The 23154-nt window shown below is 36.9% G+C and overlaps 2 protein-coding genes across 3 annotated transcripts; one reads left to right on the forward strand and one right to left on the reverse strand.

Annotated features, from left to right (window-relative positions):
* The first annotated feature begins 5080 nt into the window (after positions 1 to 5080).
* Positions 5081 to 16245, forward strand: LOC133732069 (uncharacterized). Of its 2 annotated transcripts, XM_062159528.1 has the most exons (15): positions 5081 to 5350; positions 5433 to 6083; positions 6307 to 6507; positions 6617 to 6928; positions 7707 to 7834; positions 8072 to 9187; positions 9776 to 9917; positions 10003 to 10162; positions 10425 to 10588; positions 10939 to 11024; positions 12140 to 12239; positions 13002 to 13063; positions 14410 to 14569; positions 15696 to 15756; positions 15868 to 16245. In XM_062159528.1, exons 1-14 carry the CDS (start codon positions 5189 to 5191, stop codon positions 15729 to 15731), a joined length of 3480 nt encoding a protein of 1159 aa, XP_062015512.1. In that variant the 5' UTR covers positions 5081 to 5188; the 3' UTR covers positions 15732 to 15756; positions 15868 to 16245. The 2 variants fall into 2 exon arrangements, with proteins under 2 accessions (XP_062015512.1, XP_062015511.1); XM_062159527.1 differs by lacking the exon at positions 15696 to 15756 and having other exon boundaries at positions 15806 to 16245.
* Positions 16246 to 21894: 5649 nt separating this feature from the next.
* On the reverse strand, positions 21895 to 22699 carry LOC133731793 (uncharacterized). Its single transcript, XM_062159201.1, has one exon. It carries the CDS (start codon positions 22657 to 22659, stop codon positions 22069 to 22071), a length of 591 nt encoding a protein of 196 aa, XP_062015185.1. The 5' UTR covers positions 22660 to 22699; the 3' UTR covers positions 21895 to 22068.
* Between the last annotated feature and the right edge of the window lie 455 nt (positions 22700 to 23154).

Consider the following 23154-nt stretch of genomic DNA (forward strand, 5'->3'; position numbering starts at 1 on the left):
ATCTATACTATTATTAAGAGAAAAGAGCTTTTCAACCAAAACAGAAATATTTTACCAAATTAGCCCTCAAATATTAAAAAACCTATGAACTGAAATATTCGAGAATGACAAAAAGGCCAATTCACAAAATAAAATAAAATATATTATGTATTTTAACAAAAAATAAAAATAAAAACAAAAAAAGGTGGAGTAGTTTTCTCCACATTTTGTGAAATAACTGCCTACGTAGTTATCCACACTCATAGGGTGTGTTTGGTATCTAGTATATATATATAATCTCAAGCACTGAACCGCACAGGCCCAAAGACCGCCTAGGGCCCAAGAGCAACGGGTTTGCTTTCGCATTCATAAAAATTAAAAATAGTGCTTGTATTCATACCTCCTATATGGTTATTTGGACCTCCTCTTATTTTTGAATGTTTTAAAATCCTATTTTGCTCTCCTAGTAAACTGAAGGGGAAAAAAAAAACTATGAACCTTAAGATCCACTGTACTCGGATCAAAACATATTCTAACATGTTAGTTTGGATGATAGAGGAGGTTTTGGTGACTGCATATGTTTCTAATATATTTCGATGAGATTTGATGTTTGTTGCTGACATGTTTTTGAAGGGATTGGAGTGGAGTTCTTATGGCTGTACTTAGTTTTCTTCCTCCTCTTCTTCTAAAGCTTCGATCTTAAAAGCTCGTTGTTTCATTTTTGGTTTGACTTTTGTTCAATTTCTAATATAACAAGAAGAAGATGCATCCAATTTAGCAAAGGTCTCTCTCTAGCTGGGTGCGAAGAAGAGGTGAGACTCCAGAGGAGTTGCAGAGTTGGGAAGAAGGGAGGTGTAAAAAAATAAATAATAATAAATAAATAAAATGCAAAGGACAAAAGTGGAAGTTTGATAATAAAAATTATCATCGGAGGTCTAAATACTAATATGGGAGGTATGAATAGAAGCACTCAATTAGAAAATCTAAACTGAAAAACGACGTTCGGGAAACATGGTATACGTGGTGGTTTAAACTGTTCTTTTTTTTTTTTTTTGGTTACAAACGGGGCCTAGAAGGCCCAAACACAAAAAACAAACAGACTAAGAATTGGAGTAAGCACTTCTTCTTGCTCTAGACATAGAGGCTATGTCATCCTGGTAAGGTTGAGCAGCATGAATGGGAGTGTCATCAAGAGTAATGAAACCAAGCTCATGGTTAATACTATCTTTGGCCAAGGCGTCTGCAGTCATGTTGCACTCTCTGAAGATATGCCTAATATGAGCTCATGGTTTAAACTGTTCTTATTGATCAAAATAACATGTACTTATTTCTTATTGGCTATGTTAATTTAACCTCTTTTTTTTTTCTTTTTACCTCCTGCAAGTTTCTTATCAAATTCGAGTGATATTATTAGGCTTAAATCGCAACATGACACGCCACGTAGTAATCTAGGACCATAGAGCAATTAATCTATAGGGTGATTCCCACTTCATATTTGAGAAAGTCAAAAAACTACTACATATTTTGTGGGATATTGTAAATTTTTATGTTTTTTAAATTAAAATTATAGTTTTATCATGATTATTAAATTTTGGACTAAATTTAGGTTACCTCTGTGGTTTGGGGGTAACATCATTTCAGTCTGTGTGGTTTCACTTTAATCAATATTACCCTCAAACTTTCCAATTTCATCAGCCGTGTGCATTCTCGCTTGCTCCGTTCAATTTAGACATTGACTGCTGCCTTGGACCCATAATTGGGCTAAATTACGCTTGTAGCACCAAACTTAGAAATCAACCCCATCTTTTTTGTTCTTTCTCTGATCCTCCTCTCCTCCACAACTAGCTCTCCCGCGACCAAAATCACTGCACACCCATACCAAAATCAACCCCATTTATGTGAATCAATTAGCATTTATGTGAATCACACCCATACAAGGAAAGCTGCAGCCACAACAGAAGCCCTGAAATTCTTCGACAGAGTGCTTTGGCGATTGGGTTGGTTGATTTGGGTTCTAAGAGCATCTCCAACAACATACTTATTTCTGTTCAAGTAAATCCAGAATATGTGTCTGGCCCAAACTCTAGGTTACTTAACCTAGTTGTAATAAGGTTAGGAATTAGAGATATTCTCGGAGATATTTATAGATATCTGATTAATTGTACGATTAACTTTCCTTGTACAACTCTGATTCTATGTCTTGTAATCCTCTATATAAAGAGACCCCTATTATCAATGAAAGCACGACTCAATTCTCTCCCAATTTAGTTTTCCTTAAATACGTTATCAGCACGAGCTCTAACCCTAGTTTCTAGAAGCTAAAAACCCAAAAATCCTTCTTCCCATTCGCTGTGCACCTCTCCTACGAGCCCGTGCACCTACTCCTGCTGCAAGCCTCTGCCGCTACTCGCATGCCCCTGCAACACCGCATCCACCTAACACCGGCTTCGACCAGGATTGCAAACCAGTTGCAAACCAGTTTACTAGTCATTTGGACGGTAATCGGCAATTACTTTCACTTTTTTACTCTGTTTCGAAACTTTTAGTGGCCCTAAAAGTTGATTTTTTGTTCGGGTCAATTTGAGAAAATTTCCTTCATGGAAGTCGTAGAGGACGTTAAACCGAGCCTGTGCATATGTGGTACGTAAAAATCAGAGTTCGTATGCGAAAGTTATGGCCTAAAATGTGGAAGTTACTGTGGTAGGTTTCCATTTCCGGAAACCTACCCCGACTTTCTCTCTCTTCCTCTCCCTCCTCTCCCCGTCGGCCTCTCCCTTCTTCCCTTCGATTCACCGCCGTCCGGCCACCAAATGGTGTGCAACCGGCCATCCTAGGAGCGCCTCTTCCTCCTCTACACACTAGTTATCGTGGGTTTCGGCGATTTGGCCGGAAAACCCCAATTCGAAGCAAAAACCCTCACTATAGCAATTCAGTGTTTCTGGCCAATTCCGGCTATCTCCGGCCACCAAATCAAGTCCAATGGGAGCGCCTCGGGCCATTTATCTTTCCCCTCAAGTTTCATGCATCAATTTGCAGTGTAGAGGGAGAATCAAGCAAAAACCCGATTCTAGGGTTTTGAAATTTCTGGAAATTTTTCACCGGCCGATTTCAAGCACTTCAAGGTAAAATTGGAATTTGTTGTAGTTGAGATAAATGTTGGGCTTGATAAGTAGGTGTTGCTGCTAAAATTTGGTGACCATTGGAGGTGGTGGCCGGTGACGCATGAACCCCACGCGCCGCCACTGTAGGTCGCGCGTGGAGGCGCGTAGGGCAGCTTTTTAATTTCAATTTTTAGCCTATTAAATCCTATAAATGTTGTAGAGCTTATATATGAAGTTTGGTGAAGATTGGGGAAGTTTTGAATCGATTATAAATTCCTGGAAATTTAGAATTTCGGTTATCGATTTACGAGAATTCGACCGTCGGATTTCTCTCGAATCTGCCCTAGAACTTGTAAATTAATGAAATGGTGTTGGTGGTAAAGTTTGGGTTGAATTGAAGGAAATGGAGATGTTGATTTAAGAGGATTGATTTTGGAATCGTATTTAATTGCCGAATTGTTGTTCACGGAATATAATTGTGTACAGGGCACTATACCGAGTTACCGCTCGACGAAATGCGTGGTCACCTATATAGTACTGTGAGTGGACTTTTGTTTTAAATGTTAATGCATGCGTTGTTTCTTGAATTAATGTTTTATTTAATTATCATAATATTTTGTCGAGCATATTATTTTTAGTTTCGGATATTATTTGGTTTTGGAATATTGATCGGATTTTCCATCATGATTTTAGAACAAGAGTTTTCTACGCTCGAATTTGAATTTACGATTTATAATGATTTTTCGACGAATTATTTTCCGATGTGATTTCTGGAATTATATATTATATTTTATTCGTTGATTTTGAGATTTCTGCCATTTTATCGGACTGGTGGAGGTTTTTGTAAGGATTGTCATATTTATTATTTCTCGCCTATTTGTTTATGACTTCGAGAATGTTTTGGCGTGCGGGGCCACGTCATTGGAAGATATCTTTTTCTCGTGAGATATTGGGGAAGCTTTATGGATTTACTGGTTTTCGATTATTTTCTTCACCATACTGGGGTCGTTCTATAGTGTCTCCTCCTCACTTACTTTGTGTTTGTGAGTGGCAGTCGAGGATTATCCTCCTCACGTGAGTGGTAGTCGAGGTTATTAGTTCTCCTCCTCACACAATCTATGTGTGAGTGGCAGTCGAGGGTAGGTAGAGCCTAAGGGGCTCCTTTACCCGTATGGTGATATTTCTTCCCCATATCCTATTATTACTTGACTAGCGGGCTAGTCCGATTTCTCTTAACCAGCGGGGCTGGTAGGTTTTCACGAGATTTTGAGGTTAAAGAAATACGTTTTATAAACGTTGCATGCATCGAGGCTTTATAAGTTTAAATACGTGGGAAAGTATTCAAATTTGCTTCTTTTAAATTATCTTGATTATTTATTTTTGTCCACTCACACTAACGTGTTTTTCAATACTTTCCCCTGGGCCCTTCGATTTCAAATGCCCAGTTTGCAGGCGAAATTAGTTGAGGTTGGGCGTACACGGGTTGAGGCATAGTTGTCACTGCTTCCGCATTGTAGGATTTATCGATCATTCACCCTCTTTACTTTTATTTCTATTATACCTTTTGTTTTAGAATTGCTCTGATAACCTGTGGGATTAATGTTATTAAGTTGAGATTTGTGTAATGTGAATTGGAAGATGTTGTGATTTGGGGAGCAGGGTGGCTCCAGGAGAATAAGGATGGATTGCTTAGAAGTGCAAATGTCTTTCTACAGGTTTTGGGTAGTCCATTTCACCTCCGAAGGTGTGATATGACTATATGTTGGGTCGAGCCCATGTCGCCTTAGTAGTGTACGAAAGGAAGTGACGGTACACAACATTTCAATTAAAAATTTAATTTACACATCAATTTACTTTACATGAGCCTATTGTGACTTCTACTGATCTACTCAATGGACTGTTGAGGCTGTTACTGTGTTACAACTGAAAGCGACTTCCAGTTAGGAGATTAACCGAGAAATGGTCGATATTTAAAATTCAAAACCATTTTCCCGTATAAATAGTAAATACCTTAGGCGGCGGGGTAAACTGACACTCTCCACTACTCTGCTCGATTGGGGAAGAAGACCGATGCCTATACATACCCAAAATTGAGAACCAGACGAGATATGGCTGTGGACACCAATTTCGCATCCTCATTGCTCCAGAATCTGAAGCTCGAAGATCCATTGCTTCCTCCAACCACATGGGAATCCATCCCTTCCGAAAGCGGCCATTTCCATCTTCCAACCTCCACCTCTCCATCCCTCTACCACGCCTCCACCGTCTCCGTAAGCCCCTCCTTCTCTCAATCTAGGGTTTTCAATTTTCACAAATTCCTTCATTTTCATTTGGACTCGATTTTGTTTACAGGAGGCGAGTCTGGTGCGGCTGGCGATGAATGCACTGCAAGGAGTTGAATCCTCCCTTATTAGTGTCCAAAAGCTTTCTGCTGCGTTTCGCTCCGATCCGGCTGATAGGACCTTCCATCAGGTTCCGAGTCTGTGGAGTAGGTCTTCCAGCACTCGTGCTCTGGGGAATGTTCTCCACCCCATAGGCTGCTCAGGTTTGCTGGTCTTTCTTCTCGGAAAATTCGTCGATTACTTTACCAATTTGAATGTGGAAGGTCAAAATGAAGCTCCAGCAAAACAGTGCGCTCCGTATAGTCTTGTTAATCATGCTTTTGCTGTTGCGGTGGGGAAGGTTGTGGAGGGTTACATGTGTGCTCTGGATACCTTGTATGCGTCTGTGGGTGTGAGGCGGCGCTCTTCTTCGGGCTCGCCTTCTGCGGTGGGATGTCTCAACAGTGTACTCCATTCTGAGCTTACTTTGTTGGAGCTGTATCTGCACACAAAGGAATTGAGGACTCAGATTGAATCCCTTACTAACATATGCAACTTATATCAGTTTTCTGATTGCTTCTCGGCGTCTTCTTTTGATGAGTTACTTACGAAAGCCAAAGCTGAGTTTTGTAATTTCCACAGAGGGGGTGACCTACTCACGTATCTGTATACTCAGTTACAGGTTAGCTTGAAAATTTAGTATGGACTAATCTATTTAACTAGTTTCGGTTATTTTATTCACTGGCCTTTTTTGTTATGGTATTCCATCACATGCTTGTAATTGTCTCATTCGTTATTGTGGCTTCTTTTCTGAACTTAAATAGGACTTCAAACATCTTAATGTTTTGAAATGGGATTCTGCTCGTGTTAGCACTGACATATTTATATACTTTTTGTTTGTTTAGGTTGCTGATCCTGCTCATCGTCCTGTATTGAAGTTTCTTTTTCTTCGTACATGTGAACCGTACTTCGGATTTATAAGATCATGGATATTCAAAGCTGAGATTAGCGATCCTTATGAGGAGTTTTTGGTTGAATATGTTCACTCTCCTAATCCATCTGTTGAAGCTGGTATCTCTATTGACTTCCCATTGGCAACTATTAGGGTAATGCTAATTACGTTTTACTCTCCGAACATGGGAGTTACATACTGTTTTCAATGAATTAGTCATTGTCTTCTTCCTAAAGTTCTGATGGTTGGTATTCGTATCTCAGGAACGAGATGGAGTTCCTGTTCCTTGTTTTTTGAAGGACTTCTTGCTTCCACTTTTCAGAGCTGGTCAGCAGCTGCAAGTTCTAGCGAAATTGCTTGAATTGTGTACTTTTGTTGCCCCTAAGAACCATACTTATGAGAGTTTTCTTCCCTGCTGGAGTGGGTTTTCAAGCAATTGTCCATCTTATGCATCTCCATTGTCGTTCAGCAAAGGAAATATAGAGGCCATGGTACTTTCAAGGGAATGTTATTACAAAAGGATGCAGGACCAACTCCAGAATCTTTTGACGGAATTAGAGTTCAGATTTCAACAGGTGGTTTGTTTTGGTAGTTTAGTTTTTTCAGATGGAAATTGTGCTTTCTCCTATTTTATTAAAAATGTAAAATGCAATTTCCAGTCTCCTTGCTTGGTATATTCTTTCTGTTTATTTATCTTTTTTCTTATCTGCGGTTATTTGTTTCAAGCATGTAATGCAAATGGCAATATTTTCGGTTGCAGGCCAACGTAGTTATATTGTTGTCTGTTTATACCTTATAAGCAAGTACCTTTGATAGTTCCCTTGATTTCTTTTTTCTGAATTACTAAGATTGTTACTTGCCATCTCGCATATATAACACATAACAAAGTGATGCATGTTGTGATAATTCTCTTAATGATCACGCCACTTAGCATATAGTCATAGGTGGGACTAATAATTTTTAAATGTAATTTTCAGACATTGATACTCTGATATGTTTGAAATGGTATAGTGGTGGTTTGCAGCAACCTGTGACGCTGAGGTTCAAGCTCTACTTTCAGTTATAAACAAATTGGATTTATGTCTGTGTGCATGCTTTAAGCAAATACATTCATATTTTTAAGCAGACAGGAACTGGTCTTTTGAATAGAACTGATTTTTTTTGGTTGTTATACCAGTCACAAGGATACTCTTGAAGGATGTAGAGATTTCAGAGTTTCATTATAAGATATCCCCTCTTTTGAAACATATGCTTCATTTCTATCATACTTCATACGATCTTGTTTCTGTAGTTGTCTGTCATCCTGTTGTTTTTTCTTTTCTTTTAATAGTATGCATGATTTTCATTTTGCAGGTAATTTCACAAGACACACTGCCTGTTCTCTTGGATAATAGTGGAAGGAGGTCAACCATCCCAGTTTTAGTCCCACTGGATGACAGTTTTATTGCTCCTTCAACAGATGATGAAGGGGAGTCAAATGTGTAATCTCTCTCTCTCTCTCTCTCTCTCTACCCCTTCCCCTCCGTCCCTCTCCTTCCTATGTGTGGATATTTGTGTGCATGTGAACACTTGCATGCATGTATTGTGTTATTTTCATCATATAACATATGATGATGTTAGGTTGTGCAATACGTATTCATTTATCCTGCATCTAGTTCTTTCATTTTCTCCAAATGTTGTCGTACCTTCAACAAAGGTTAAATTTCTTCAATTATCAGGGTGGCTGATGATTTGGATTCAGACGAATTAAGTACAAGAGACAATGTATGTTACACTGCAGATGCATACGAGTCATCTGAATGTTCAAGCTCCACTATATCTGAAGAGCAAAATGTGTTCGAGCAGATGACTGAGTTCCCTAATCACATTGTAGGGGAAGAACAAAAGTATTTATCTGCTTTAAGCTTCTCAATGAGTATTCCAGTTGATACTTTGCAAAAGCCCCATGGATCTGCAGATTCATGTCATATAGACAAGATTAGTAGAACTTGTGAAAGAAAAGATGCCTTTGGGCATTCTCATCATAAAGGCATACTTACGAGTCAGATATCGGATGTCCAATTTTCAGATTGTCTCTCTGATAAGGATTGGCCGGAAAGAGATTATTTTGAGAATCAGTCTGTCATTGATATAGAGTGCAAAGAAGGTCTGAAGTCACGTCCAACGGACTTTGCCTCAAAGGTGAATGAAAGAATAATGGGATCGTTAAAGGAAGGTTCATCATATTTTAGAAAAAGAATCATGGATAGTAATGCTTTAATAGAAGAAGCCTTTGGCAAGGTTGAACCTCAAAAGGCCAGTTATACTTCTGATACATTTGCATTACAACAGTGGAAGGTTAATTACCATAACAATTTTCTCAGCATGAACCCAATGTTGACAAAAAATAATTTCCTTCACCTAACATCCAGGCCTGGAGAGAGATGCAAGACAGACCTTGGGGATTCTTTGGCTTACTTTGATTTCTCTCACATAAAAGATCCTTGTAAGGTGTTTCCGGTAAAGGTTCCTGTAGGGCTCATGGACTCTGGTGCCTCTACTACCAGTGTTAGGAGTGATCACCATCTGAAACAATGTTCTGCAGAAGCTGATGTTCTGATTGGCAGAACAATAGTATCTGACTCTCTTCCGTCTTCAGATTCGAAGGGCCACACCAAAGGAGATGCTACTTTAACAAATGTTTCTGGTGGTAGTTGTTGGGAGAGTTTGCTTGGTAGATTTAGTGACACTGTCATTAATAGAGTTGAAGATCACAGAGAAAGCTTAGCGGCCACTTTTGACATACCACTTGATTTTATTATCGACACATGCCTTCTGCAGGAAATCATGCTCCAGTATCCTTACATACTTGCTTTATGCTATTTTTTTTTTTTTCAAGTTTGTGTTTTCTGGAGAGGATAATTTGTTCTACACATGGTTTTGGTAACCCATAGCGAATAGCAACCATAGTTGCATATAGGATTTAGTTGGTTTCTTTAAGGTGTCTTAACCAAGTTCACTGTTCTTTTCTCAATGAAGCTTATCTGTCTGCATAGAATATTCTAGGACCGTGAGTTTGTTGTTCGGTGCTTGGTTGCTTATTGGTTCTTTGAAGGTTATGAGTCTGCATATCCTTCTTTTGTGTCACTCTATTCTTTCTAGGCATCTAGTCTAACAGTGCATTCTGTTACACTAATATTCATGTTCATGGTTTTGAGGATTGGGATAGAAAATCTAGTGCTACCTTTTAATGATCTTCAGCCATTGGAATATAAAACTCAAACGCATATTGGAATGTCATTTAATGAAGAAGGATAGATGTTTAAATTCTATATCTTTTCTTTCAGAGTATTATATTGAGTCATTGACTCGGAATGCTATTATTTTTCCTATCCTGGTCAAAATTTTGTTTTGGAATGAGATATTATCCTTGAACATGCTAGATATAAGTATGTCAGCAAGTTAACTATTAAGTTGCTTGAAGAAGGATTTGATTTGCAAGAACATTTGCTGGCTCTGCGACGATACCACTTCATGGAATTAGCAGACTGGGCAGATTTGTTTATTATGTCCCTTTGGCATCATGTAATAATCACTCTGTCATTATACAATACTGTTGTATGAGGAATCATACGTCCCATCTGACTCCATTTTTATTCTGGAATAACAGAAATGGAGTATTACGCAGGCAGATCATAGACTTTCCGAAATTCAAAGTTTTCTTGAGTCATCAGTTCAGAGGTCATCATGTGAACGTGATCATAATAAGGACAGGTTATTTGTGTACCTGAAAGGACATGATGCAGTGCCTCTTTCAGCATCTGCTATTGGTACATTATTACATTACGGTTTTTTTTTTTTTTTTTTTTTGGGACGTAAGTATACCTTTGTTAATACAAGTTTCATCAGCACCTTAATTTATTGTTGTTTGAACAAGCTTCTAGTGTCTGCCCCCTTTCAGACTTGATTATGCTTTAGAATTTTGAGACATTTGGTGTAAATTTAACTTGGCATTCTTCTGTCATCTCTCTGACTTTGTTTTTGTGTTGGGCTCTCTCTATCTTCTCATGTATTATTGTGTCAATGATGCAGGAGTCCATTCCTTCAACTTTCTAGGTTTGGGATATCGAGTGGACTGGCCCATCAGCATTGTTTTGACTCCTGGTGCATTGAAAATATATGCCGAGATATTCAGTTTCTTGATACAAGTGAAACTTGCTCTGTTTTCATTGACTGAAGTGTGGTGCCAATTGAAGGTGTGGATTTTTCTTTAATTTTTTTTTTCTGGTATAGTGCTTGTTAGAATTACTTTCAACATATATTTTTCTGGCTTTTCAGTTTAAGACTGCCTAAAATCCTTCTAACAGGGAAATTTTGTTAAACTGTTCTGATACTGATCCAATCTTTTGGAGAACAGCTTGATTTTGTAGTCTTTGTTTGGATATGGACAATATATTTAGTATTTGATGATAGGGGTACAGTTCTTTGAACTTTTGAATCATGTATTAGGCCACTTGGATTTGCATTTTGCATCGTGGAAGTACATTTGACTGACCTTTTTGTTTTAGTCGCACAAACAATACTAAAAAATTCTTTAAATATGCAGGATCTGGTCCAGTTGATTAGTCGGAATAACCACTCTGAGCAACATGAAAAGGAAGTGAGTCATTTCAATGCAATGGTGAAAATGAGGTATTTTCCACAATTGTTCCTTTTCACATTTGCTTGATCTTATAGTAGTTTTTCGTACTAGTATATCTGCCTTTGCATTATCAATTAGTTTTGCACATATTAAGATTCAGTCTTTTATTTGTTTACGTTTTGAGGAGAAAGAAGATTGTATTAATTAGAGAATAAGTATGACTAGTGGATGAACAATCCACATCCAATAAAACCAAATAAAGGAAGGACCAAACGCATAATAATAATTTAAAAAAAAAAAGTGCCAGTAAGTCAGCAAAATAGTTGAAAGTGAAACCGAATCCCATGAAGCTGGGAAAAGTTTAACTCATCCAAACTTCTTGCACCCTAAGGCCCAGTCCACATCCAATAAAACCAAATAAAGGAAGGACCAAACGCATAATAATAATTTAAAAAATAAAAGTGCCAGTAAGTCAGCAAAATAGTTGAAAGTGAAACCGAATCCCATGAAGCTGGGAAAAGTTTAACTCATCCAAACTTCTTGCACCCTAAGGCCCAGTTATAAGCTGTGCAAAAAGCTGCTTAACTTATAAGTTAAGTAGCAAAAGGTGTTTGCTGAAATTTAAAAAAAAGCAGCTTATTTCAAAAGTTGCACCATTAAGTTGCTGCTTATAGAAGTTGGTAAACAGCAGCTTTCATAAGCTAAAAGCTACAGCTGCTTTTAAATTAATCCCAGCTCCCCCAAACTGGGCCTAACCCTCTTGGTAATACTCAAAACATTTTTCTATTCTTCCATCCAATGACCCACATATTATTTGTGGTGTTCTAATGGCACTTTTTGTGTTTTATATTTGGTTTTATGAGTCTGATTCCACATTAATTTATTTGTATACATTTTTGGAAACATTCTATGTATTGTTTATAGACAAGTTCAAGCACCACATCCGGAATGAAACTGTTAACTGCCTTTTAGCAAAAAACTACGCAAAGTAGTTTAACTGTGCTGATAATTGAAGCATCCAAACTTACTTAAACTGTAGTAGACACAGTTAATTTCAGGTGGACGGACTTTTACATTCTATATGTGCATTCATTTATATTCTATATTTCCCAGCACTACTAATTGAATATTGTATTCAGTCATCGTCTCTCTGATGTATCTCCAGGCATCAGGTCAATCACTTTGTATCTACATTACAGCAATATGTGGAGTCACAGCTATCACATGTATCATGGTGCAGGTTTCTATATTCACTTCAGCATAAGGTTTGCAACCTGCTATCTTGTTCTAATATTTATTCGTACATTGAGCCTAAAAGTGAAGTTCAAATGATTTTATGGAAGGTTAATGTGAATGACATAATTCATTGTACGTCACCTAATTGAAATTTCATATTTTATCGCATAATTTTGTTCCTTAGAATGGGCATGCAATGGATATTTAAAATAAGCTGATTCATATTTTCCTACTTTGCATTCGACAGCGGAGAAATAGATAAAAAAATAAGTTGTCTTTGATAATTTTGACATGTAAAAGGAACATTAAAATTTCTCCTTCAAGTCAACTATGAGTTAATATAAAGGAAAAATAAATTATTGATTGCAGTATTGCAAGTAGTCTTATGAATATGAGTTAAAATGCATGTTGGATAACAATGTCTTCTAGTGTTTTATTATTTATCATTTCCACTGAAGACGGTTAAAAACCATTTATATTATTATTGCTAAGGAAACGTGAAATTCCTTCCTTGACTGGTATTCATGTTTGCGATTTATTGGACTCTGTTGGATGGAACTATATATTTCACCCTGGTCATGTAATAAAATTTATTATTTTATATTCTTCAGTAAGTATATACAGTTATTCAATTAGTGGGGTCTCTTCAGAAAGATGAAATGTCAAGACATCTGTGATTTTTAATGTCACTTATATGCTGTATAGTTTTATTGATTTTGGTATGCTTTTTCAAACATAAATTCTCCGACACATGCCTTCACATGGTTATAAAATCTTGGTCTTAAATGTAGGTCAAAGATATGATGGATCTTCAGTCAGTGCACATGGCATATCTCTCAGATTCACTTCACATGTAAGTCCCCCGACATCATGTAATAAAGTTGTTCAGTTATTATATGCAATCCATGTAAATTGAAATGTTTATGTTCTTAATTACATAAGCTAAAATACTTTGTCCACTCATAGTAAATACATGATAAATTGTCCCCAATTTGTGCTGGGTGTGGGCCGCTACATTGCTTGAATCAATGTAGAAGAAAGGTAACAGGAGGCTGTGATTGCTAGATAGTCCTGTAGGCTGGGAATTTGATCCATGAAAGCTGTGAGATTTTGGGATCTGGTTGTTTAAAAGTGGATAGGAGATTAAAAGGACGTGATTAAGTGTTGTTACGTACTAATAAAAGATGTAGTATATCAACATGATACCTCTTTGCAAAATTATGAACAAAGTTTCTACAACTTCCACTAACATTTCTTGAGGATCGCCACAATCCGATTTCCAGTATTGCGTGCCCTAAACCAACCATCCTCAGCCTCTCCTTAATTCTACAGTGTGTACTCCTATTTATTCGAATTCTCCCAATGCTGTAACACGGTTGACTTCAGTTAGTTTCTAGTAGTATACAAACATACCTATATATAGAATTATGAAGAAATTGTGAAGAGATTGGGAGCATAATGAGAGACTTTTTATCCGAGGGGGTCAGGGCCAGTTATAGGAACAATTTATGGTAAGGTGTAAAGTTGTTTCTTGTCCCAAGAAACAGGTGGTTCAGTGATAAGCAACTTGGATGAGAGGAATGTTACCCTCCTTGGAAAATGGTTGTGAGGTTTCACATTAGAAAGAGATTACATTTGGCTTGCTGTCACTAAAAGCAAGTATGGGATACATGCCAATCACACTTTCCTGCACATAGTCGGTTGGAAATGGGATTTAGGTCTGGTCTTGCGAGGATTGGGACTCTCCATTTTGTGCTTCTTTTCCACTTCTTTCTGGACTTTCCAACTGTGATAGTGTTTCAATTGTCAATATTTTGTTGATTCTTTCTCATCAGAAAAAGCGCACCAGGTGTGGATTTTGTCTGCGACTATTAAAGAATTTTCTGTCAAGTCCTTGCTTCTTTAGTTTATATTGTATTTTTCTTATGATAATGGGACCACATAGTACCTTTTGTACCGGAACTCACTGCCAGACTGTAGCACATAGCTGATTCAGTACAATGAATTGATAGGTTGGACTTATTGCTTAGGCCGCCTCATAGTATCTGCGCTTGAGCACATAGTTGAGCCACCTTTTCTTTATGTATATTATGTAATGTAATTACCTAAGCATAGATTTTTAATTGTTCTTTCTTTTGGTTCATTTTCTTGGTATTGTCACCCTTGTTTGTCTGTTAACCGTTAATTTAACCTTTGCAGATGTTTCCTCTCTGATGAAACAAGACCTATAGCTTGCATCATTGAGAGCATTCTGCAGTGTGCTCTGGACTTCAGGTCTTGTCTCACTGGGGAAGTATGGAATGCAGGAACAGGTCAAGGGAATTTAATTGCAAGACACTCTGGAATCAATATATCCCAGGTGATTCTCATATAGTTGTAAAGAAATGTGGACAGGGAAATTTAACCTTACTTTAATTTAACTCGAGTTGAACTAGCAATGTCATATATAGTAAAAATGATGGAAAGGACAAAGTGCTGCAGTGTTGCTATGTTAGGATATTTTGGTTTCCTATGGAATTATGTATCCAAATTTGGCGTTCTCTGAAACATAGTGTTCTACTTTAAAATGCCAGTCACGGTACATTTATATCATAGACAAACATGTATTCATACTATTGTGATGTCGGCCTTGTGTTTGTGAGGAGTACTTAATCCTCGTATCTCATAATTCCAGCCCATTCCATACTTAATTTTTGCCTGTTTAGAAAGGGAAAAATCTCGAGTCAATGAGTTCACATCAATATTTGCTTAATTCAAAGGAATGAGACTGGCTACTGGCAACAGTTTACATCTCACCAAAAACCACCACCATTGTGACAACCCTTACCCTATTTCCTTCTCAGAAAATGCAAATGGCTACAAATCCAAACCCAGGTAAGAGTGTGAAGCCCATTAATTAAAACAATGACCGGGAAGGTGAGACTAGAATGCGAATTAACATTTGATGTTGTTCAGCTGATTAAATAGTATTGAGATCCAAGATTAAATTCTTTAGTGTTGCTCTAGTGGTGGATGTAGGGGTCAGGGAGGTTTGTGGTATATGTTAGAGTGAGTATGGAGTAGAGGTTAAGAACTGGAGGCTGTGGAAGTAGAAGAGGGGTTATGGTGGCAATACTGTTGGGAATTTCTATATACAGTTTGTGGCATTGCTTAATTTGCAGTATAGAGTGGTTCTGTAGCACTAGACACTAGTATATAGAGATGGGGTGGGTTGTAGTGATTCCAGTGAATTGCTGAACAGGAATCTCGTCTGCATTATGCATTCTCATTCTCATTCCATATAATAAAATGTAACGTTGAACTAGTCCATCTCCTTGGGGATGGTGTTCTAATCATTCTCAGAAATCATTGTTTAGAATGGTACACAACATGGTATAAAGCACCATTTAGGGTGCCTTTATTTGCCTGCAACTTTTTATCTTTGTGTGCCTACAAGGCAAAGTACAGTATTTGCTTTTGTAATTTTTATCTATGTGCCATTTCAGCAAACACAGCTCTCTGGAATTTTTACTGGCGAGTGAAAAGAACTGTCTACTGTTTGCTAAAGTAAGAAATAACTTTTTGTTCATAATTTGTGTGCGCATCTGTTTTGCAGGTTCTTTCCATAAAGCAAACGTTTGACAAAAATATGAAAGAATTGCACTTGTGTTACCTCAGATCACCTAAACATGGCGAGTTTGGACTCTCTCACTTCTGGGAATACCTGAACTACAACAAGTATTACTCACATGCTGCTTCCAAAGCTCTGTGACATGATATTTTCCTTTACTGGCAAATCGGGATTTGTATATGCTTGAAGCATCCCAGTTGATTACCATAATTGAGGAGGGTAATTTGTCAAGGGTAACAGTAGAAAAGTGTCCAGCTGATGTGTGAAATTTTGGATACGTAGCATAGCATTCTTCTACAATTTTGTTGGTCTTGTTCCATGCAAGGTAGGAGATTCATGTTTATTCTTCTTGTGTGCCAGTGTTGTAAATATATGTACAAAATGATTATATAGTGTATCACGAAGAAGACATTTTTTGGTGCCAACTCTCGCTCTGATATGAGATTTGCATGAGACGAGCTACTTCCTATAATATCCCTCGGACAAAATTTAAGGAATTAATGGTATTATAGTACATAAAAAAAAAAAATATAAAACATAACTCAGAATTCCGTCTTCCTCTAGGTTTCTAGTGTGGGATTCAATTCATCACTCAAAACTGCTGTATTTTGAAGGCTAAGCTGGCAATGAAATTGAATCGCTGATATTCGTTTGTGATTTTGACTAATTAGTTGATCTATTTTACACAATTTGAACCGTGATGTAACTCTAGGGATTTTTGGCTATGAGTATAATATCATGGCTATTGAGATTAGCTAATATATACACATACACACACAGATTTATTTCTATGGACGATGGTTATATTTACAATACAATTCGGTCTTGCTAAATCCAAGTATGATCGACGTAATGCATCTCTTACAAGGAGCGATTTTGAAAAACTTAAAAGGTTTTTTCTTTAGCTCTCCAATATTTTTAACGATAGGTGCTCACAAAGCTCATAAAATGTTCATCTCTAATTCTCTATTGTGTAGAAAATGAATGATGACTGGCTGTGCATTCACTCATCTTTCTTTGCATTACTAGAATCTTGAATTACGCTCTTCATAAGCAAAAAGAAGTATGGATTCATGAGTGAAGAGGAAGACGAGTGTGAATGCAAATATGATGACCAATGATGTCTTGTATCAGAAAACTAGTTGTAGAACGTGTACGATTGATAGGTATGCAATGATTCAATTCATTGATTCCTAGTGTTGGTTCGTTTAGTGAAATTGTTCAACAAGACGAGCACATGCACATCCATCTTGTACATGTAAAATGATTATTCTAAAAGTAATTGCTAGATGTGACAGAAAAATGGCATTTATATAGTGTATTGTCCAACTAATTTTCTATGGTCAGAAGCAGAGCAGATACACCTTTATGATCTTAATACCATTGAGCTCGTGTCCATTGGACTTAGATTTTCATGGACTCCCGGGCCGTCTACTCGAGACTGTGTTAGGTAGTAGCTCAATGACGAATGTTACCACTTGCTCTTATCTATACTATTATTAAGAGAACCCACTTTGTTAGCCAAAGTGGGTGTGAATTTACGTAAATATCCTTAGACTATAAGTTAATTTAAAATATTTTTTAATATATGAGAGGTGTTATGGTAAATAGCAAAATATAAATATAAATAAAAATTCAGAAAAAAAAAAATTCATCCCACTTTCTACCGATATAACTTCCCACATCTTACAGTTATAACTTCCTACTTTTTTTCCTCCAAAAAATAAAAATAAGAATAAAACTGTTTAACACATGCATCGCATGTGTCAATAAAGACTAGTTAAGGATAATTCAATGATAAAGCATTATAAATCTCGGATTGCTCAAATCGAGTTTGCCTATGGTTAGTGACATGATTAGCAACTTAAGACATGTTAGTGACATGATTAACGACTGGAGACATGGTTAGTAACATGATTGGGTTAAATGTAAATGATTTTGATGTCGTGTTAGTGACTTGATTAGTGATATGTTTAGCTACTTGAGACATGGTTAGTGACATGATTAACGACTTGAGACAGTACGGTTAGTGGAATGATTGGGTTCGATTGTTGTGATGTCGTGTTAGTGACATGGTTAGGTTGCTCTATAAACTAAGTAGATTGACATAGTTAGTTTTTCCAATTAAAATGTGTTACACTGGCTTATAGTTGCTTTAATGTGCTAAATTGATGCAAAGACAAATATTTGATCTGTTTGCTGTATTTTCCAAGTTTGTGTTTAATGTGTATATCTCTATTCTGCTAGCAGTGATTATTGCTGGTTCTTTTTCTTCATTACACTGGTTTATAGTTGCTTTAGTGTGCTAAATTGATGCAAAGACAAATATTTGATCTGTTTGCTGTATTTTCCAAATTTGTGTTTAATGTGTATTTCTCTATTCTGCTAGCAGTGATTATTTGCTGGTTCTTTTTCTTCATCTGGGTTCATAGTTGAAACTATTAACTTGTGTTTTTTGTTTCTGTTCGTATTAATGTAAATGAGCTTACAACTAAAAAAAGGACCCTTTTTGCTGTTAATAAGTTGCCATCACATCTGTTTGAATTATTAAGACTTCTGATTTCCTTCTTAGATTCTCCTCCAAATTGAAATGTCCTCCATTTCTACAAGTTTAGGAACCCCAAGCTTTTATGGTGTTTACGTACCTTAACTTTATAAATGGTTTTCTTTTTTTACTTCTTTTCCTTCATGTTTGCTTCGATTGGAATTTGTTCTGGTTGCTTTTCCATGCAGGTTTCACATACTGCTATTATTCCTGACTCAACTGATTTTTTTCTTACATCTAGATGTCTTCAATGTCTCTGTTTTTTTTTTTTTTCCTTTTTCTTTTCTCCTCTTTCTGTTGGGTATTATTGATTTACTATAGCATTTTTCCGCTTTTAATTGTAGTTTGTTCTGTATCACAATTGTTATGAACTCTGGAGCTGGCAGCTACTCTTATCGGGCATTTCATCATATAATAAATATTTCAAAACATTGACAGTATGATTGTTTGGTGTATGCTAAGCTATCTTTCCTTATCGCCTTATTTTGCTCGCAATATCAGCTGCTACTAAGTGGATACACTGCCAAGGTACAGATTCTTCTGACGTTACTCTAGGTAGCGTCGCATTTGCATCTGTTGGTTTTCTTTTCCATTATTTGAGGGAAGTTATCACAACACTGTCTTACCTTTGACAAATTAATCAGTGGTTAATGAATTTCTAAATCTATATCCTCATGCTCTTACCTATAAGACTCTTACTTAGCAGTATGCTCTTCTCATGATTGCTCTCTAGGAACAGTCTAATATACTATGTTTAAACGATCAGGAGCGGCTTCTCATTGTATCAATAATGGACGAGACTTGTTGGTTTAGCATTCTAGGATTGTATGTCTACCATCAGAATCAAATAAGCTCTGACTCTGAAGGCTATTCACAGCTTAGGCATGTTATCAAAATAACTTAGATGCAGACTAAGCTTTGTGTGATCACTAATCAGAACAACATGAAACCAATACAATTTTGTGATAAACAAGTGTTTATTATCAGATTCTATTCCAAGTTGCCAAACATTAATACCATTAATAAACTAAAACAAACATATTTTCAACTATATCATTATTATAGCAACATACCATTTATATGTTTAAACTTCACAATCAAACTCTAGCATTGTCAAATTAAACTATTACACTTGAAATAATTCAATGAACAAAAATGATCTTAAAAAAAAAAATTGTTAATTTTCAAAGCTACATATCAAAAAATCTGTTTCGAAGTTTATCGCACAACTCTCATCTCTTTCCTTATAAACACTGCTATACATCCTTTGAAAAAAAACACTGCTATACATAGACTACACTTTTGAGGTTTGCAAAAGTGAATGATCAATAAAACTGATCCAGTCAACTATGTCTGCCTCTTGAAGCTACTATGATCTTGAATCATTTTCTCAAATGTATTTTACCACTATATCTCTATGTCATCCTCAACATTGTTGTTCTGTTCATCTTTCTGTTTCGTTTCAAAATAATTATGTCTTTATAGAACCTTATGACAAAGGACAGTGGCTCAGTCAAAACTGAGAAACATTCATCTCCTTTTGAAAAATTTGGCAAGTGGATTGTAAAACAAGTGAGGCACATTTTATTAAAATAAGTTGATAGCAATGAATGTTTAATGATTCAGTATAATTAGGATTTCTATGTTTTCAGAATAGTACCAAATACTTTCATAGTTTCCATCGACTGCTTTGTTGTAAAAAAGAAAGGAAAAAAAAAAAAAAAAAGATTTGTAGGTCCTTGTCATACTGTGAATATCTTATCAAGTCTACCTAAGTAGCTAATGAGTCCTGAAGAGTTAGAAGCTGTTGAGAAAAAAACTGTCTCGGAATTAAACATCTTGGATTCAGCCTTATACTTATGTAGACTTGATAAGATATTCAGCACTTTATTCACAACATGAATTACTTTTAACTATATTTTTTTCATCAACAGTGTATTTACATCCCTAAATATATTCACAGTAAACAAACACTATATTATGAATTACTTTCAACTATATTTTTTTCATTCGCAATGTATTTACATCCCTAAATATATCAACAGTAAACATACTCTGCCTTACATCTCAGGACAAGCTGGTCTTTTGCAGAGCTACATAAACCAGGTTTGTGCCAGCAGATGGGTGGTTCTATGCAGCCTGCCCCTCATGCTCGAAGCAAATGAGGAAAAAGCCACTGAGTCAACTAATAATCTGCCCAGATCATGATATGCAGCAGCTACATTACAGGTAGCACATAATACATAAACCACAAACTTTAAATCATCGACTTTAAATTTAAAAGTACTATCTGTTCCTATATATAAACCACAAATAGTTTGTTTGAAAAAATATGCTTCTGATTTATAAACTATCTGAAAAGGGAGCCAAAATTGTAAGGCCAATATCTGCCATTCAGCTATCTATTGTAGTACATAATATATAGAATAATGGAAACCTGTAACTACATATCCATACAATTTTGAAAACTACAATTCTTCTCTGAACTATTTTTTCAGACATAAATGGTTCAGTTGCAGTGATATATATATAAAATTGGCGATACATTCCCCCTATGATGTATATCTCAGCTGACCATGTGTGATGTAATTACCATCAGATATCAACTGCCTTTATGATTTGTGTACTTGAAAATTCTGTAGTATCTCTCTATTTTTGCTACTTCACCTGCTTTTTCGCATTGATTCTACAGTTTAAACAACAGAATGTTGAAACAAATAATCGGATCTGCAAAATTGTTCAGATCATTGAGACATAGCATGATTCATCTTATGTGCCATACTTGGATTTCCAGCTGTTTATTTACCTGGGATACTAATGCAGGGTAGTACTGCATATTTATGATCTAAAATCGTGGTTTTATATTTCAGCTCAACTGTTAGCCCCTATATATAATAACTAATTAGTTGGTGAAAGTGAATGATCATGATAACTGATCCAGCCAACTAGCTCTCCAATGACATGTTATACTTGAAAAATATTGAATATTCAACCTTCTATAATCTTCGATCATTGTCTCATTCTATTTCACCACTATACCTCTATGTCATCCTCAACATCATTGTTCTGTTCATTTTTTTTGTTTTGTTTCAAAAGAATTCAGATGCAGAATATCTAAAAGATATAGTAGTTTGAGTCAGTATGAAATATGCAGATTAGGTAACTGACAACAGGACCATCATCACTATGACCTTCCGGACTGAATCATAGTATCAATTACTTCCAGACTGAATCTGTTCATCTTTATGACTTTTCAGAGCTCAAAGAAGAAACCTATTCAACATATACTACAACGACCATGTTTAATGCTAGCATAAGAACACACATTTTGAATATGTACTGACACTTCATATGCAGTTTCTATACGAATGCAACTTAACAAACAACTTTCCCCGTTTCCCAACTATTCATGACCTAGCACATCTTAATTTTGTATGAATTCAGTACTAGTGCCCAAACTTTTAAAAACTTCAAAGCCAAACACGAATATATGAGACTAGCATTACAACTCACACATGGCAACAGAATCTATCAGAAATCATTTGAACACAGCAACTCTGAGTAGCATATATTCGATTTCATTAACACATAACACAACACGTCCTCATTGTCCCCAAAAGCAGCAAGGATCAAAAATCCTACCATGAAACAAAAACAGGAAAATGAAAAAAAGAGCAGTAAACAAAAGCAAAAGACTGACTGACTACTCCGTAAGCAAAAGGCCGCTCTTCTTATTGTTCCTCTTGATCATCTCCTCGGGAACAGGCTTGAGTTGATTCCTGGCCTTGGTTTTCGAAATCCTCTGAATCGTCTTGGGGTTGGAAATAATCTGCAGCTTGGTCCCAGTCTTGAGAATATTCTCCTTCTTCTTCTTCTCCCTCTCCTCCCTCTTCCTCCTCTTCTCCTCCTTGTTCCTCTTAATCTCCCCCTTCAGCTCCGCCATTCTCTCCTTGTACGCCTTCTTCACCGACTTGTTCTTCTCCCTCTCCTCGAACGTCGTCCCCTTCCGGCTCACCTGGAGCGCCGACGACCTCTGCTTCCGCGGCTGCTTCCACTTCCGCCCGGAGACCTTCCCGGCGATCACGCCGTCGTAGCTCGGCCGGCCGAAGACCGGTTTGTCCGGATTGTCCGAGGAGGACACCGCGGATCGCTTCGCCGGAGGTGGATAGGCGGCGGCGTCGATTTCCATGGCGGCATCTTCTTCGTCGGCGGCGGCTTCCGGGTTCCGCTTGCGCTTGTAGGTTTTGCCGCCGAAGCCTTCGTCTAGGCAGCGGAAGTCGATTGTGCAGGCCATGAGTGATAACTAGGTCTAGGTCTTGTGTTCGGGTTCGAGTTACTTATATATGCAATTAGGCCTGGCAACGTGCGGGTATAGTGCGGGTACGGTGCGGGTTCTTAACGGGTCGGGTTTTTAACGGGCCGACCCGGTAAAAACCCGTTAAGTTAACGGGTTTCGCGGGCTAAACCCGGCGGGTTTGCGGGTTTTCCGGTGGAACCCGTTAAAACCCGTTAACAAATTTTTTATTATTATTTTTTTTTTTAAGCAACTAGAACAGACTTATGTATATAATTTTTTTTTATCGAATAAAAGCTATAGTGCCCAGTAAAAGATATGATTGATTGAGCAAGAACATGTTTTTGTTAAATTTTTCCAAGTTCATGAGAATCAAAGCAATGGACTAAAAGAAAGTTGCAGACTTTGATGTACTCTGTTACCCTCAATCATTGAATTGGATTGTCCAGTACAAGGGTTCCATAACACCATGTCTTTCTCGTCAATTTCTACACA

This window comes from Rosa rugosa, chromosome 2, assembly GCF_958449725.1.
Source record: "Rosa rugosa chromosome 2, drRosRugo1.1, whole genome shotgun sequence".
Lineage (NCBI taxonomy): Eukaryota > Viridiplantae > Streptophyta > Magnoliopsida > Rosales > Rosaceae > Rosa > Rosa rugosa.